Source organism: Aplysia californica, unplaced genomic scaffold (assembly GCF_000002075.1).
Source record: "Aplysia californica isolate F4 #8 unplaced genomic scaffold, AplCal3.0 scaffold00809, whole genome shotgun sequence".
In the NCBI taxonomy this organism is placed as follows: domain Eukaryota; kingdom Metazoa; phylum Mollusca; class Gastropoda; order Aplysiida; family Aplysiidae; genus Aplysia; species Aplysia californica.
This window is the reverse complement of record NW_004798079.1, coordinates 146030-147315: the sequence shown is the minus strand read 5'-3', so window position 1 is coordinate 147315 and position 1286 is coordinate 146030. Positions and strand designations below refer to the sequence as shown.

The 1286-nt window shown below is 41.1% G+C and overlaps 1 protein-coding gene across 1 annotated transcript in view; it reads left to right on the top strand.

The window, feature by feature from the left end:
- Positions 1 to 438, top strand: part of LOC106013336 (cyclase-like protein 1) — a 23104-nt gene extending 22666 nt beyond the window's left edge. Inside the window, exon 6 of the mRNA XM_013088773.2 lies at positions 379 to 438. Coding sequence (XP_012944227.2) covers positions 379 to 438 — 60 coding nt within the window. The remainder of the gene's footprint in view (positions 1 to 378) is intronic.
- Positions 439 to 1286: the final 848 nt, after the last annotated feature.

The window sequence follows — 1286 nt, the reverse complement described above, 5'->3', positions numbered from 1 at the left end:
TTCTTCTTCTTCTTCTTCTTCTTCTTCTTCTTCTTGAGAAACGAGAAAGAGAGCTTCAAAACAAAGACTGCAGCGCCATCTGAACCAATGCGCGGACTTCCTTGGCTGAGTGAACTATCTTGTTATGTACGATCTTTGATTATACTCAAGAGTCTGAGTTAAATATGACACCTCCAGTGAATAGTGTAGATAAACGAGGAGCTCCACAAAACACAACTTGAGAATGCTTTTCCCTTGTGGAAGGTTCCTATAAAATCGAGTCTGCTCAAGTCAAAAAGTTATACGACTTGCGTGCTCCTTTGGTTCAGTTGATGTCATGCTCAACTTTAAAGCTGATGGCCCCGTTTGGAATCTCCAATTAGGATTTCTTGAAATCAGACCGTTTGTAGAATTTCCAAAGCTTACAACCAGTGCAATCCAGACTACCACTACCAGTAATCTCGCCCGCACTGCTCACGACCCATTTGGCTGTTTTCTAAAATATAAATGCGAGGTTCTGCCTCTTAAATAATCTAACAGTATCAAAATAGGCTCATACACTTTCAAAACAGATTTAATTAAAGCGAACCGTTTTTCCGTCTTACTGTTTTGGAAAGACGGTCCTTGCGTTCCACACAACAATGTTCTCACATTCTATCTTTCAGTAAATTTCTTCCTTGGCCTTACAACACACTTAATACAGTTTACCCCTTTGGTGTTTATATACTTTCTTTTGTGTCTTTTATAAATTTACACAAACTAGTACACTTAGATTGTTACAAACACACACACACACACACTCACACACACATACACACATGCACACACGCACATATACACATTCATACACACATACACACATGCACTCACACACATACACAAAGACACGTACACACAAACGTAAACGCAAACGCGCATACTCTCTCTCTCTCTCTCTCTCTCTCTCTCTCTCTCTCTCTCTCTCTCTCTCTCTCTCTCTCTTTTATTTCCATTCTTAATGTCTGAATCCTCCCTCGTTCGAGGTTTCCACGAACAACTTCTACCACAATAGATCCACTCCATCTACTGTTGCGTTGAGCGTCTTCGTTTCCCCCAGCGTAGCAGGTCATCAGAGATGAGCAGGGCAATAGACACACAGTAGGACACGGCCGCGTAGTAAAACACAGACAGGAACTCACCAGTTGCCTCTATGATCACACCTGCAGAAGGAAAAAAGAAATGAAAAGGGTAAAAAAAAAATAGATTTCACATCACACAATATTTTATTAGATTTGACAGAACTATTAGGTGTGACCCCCTGGCCCCCA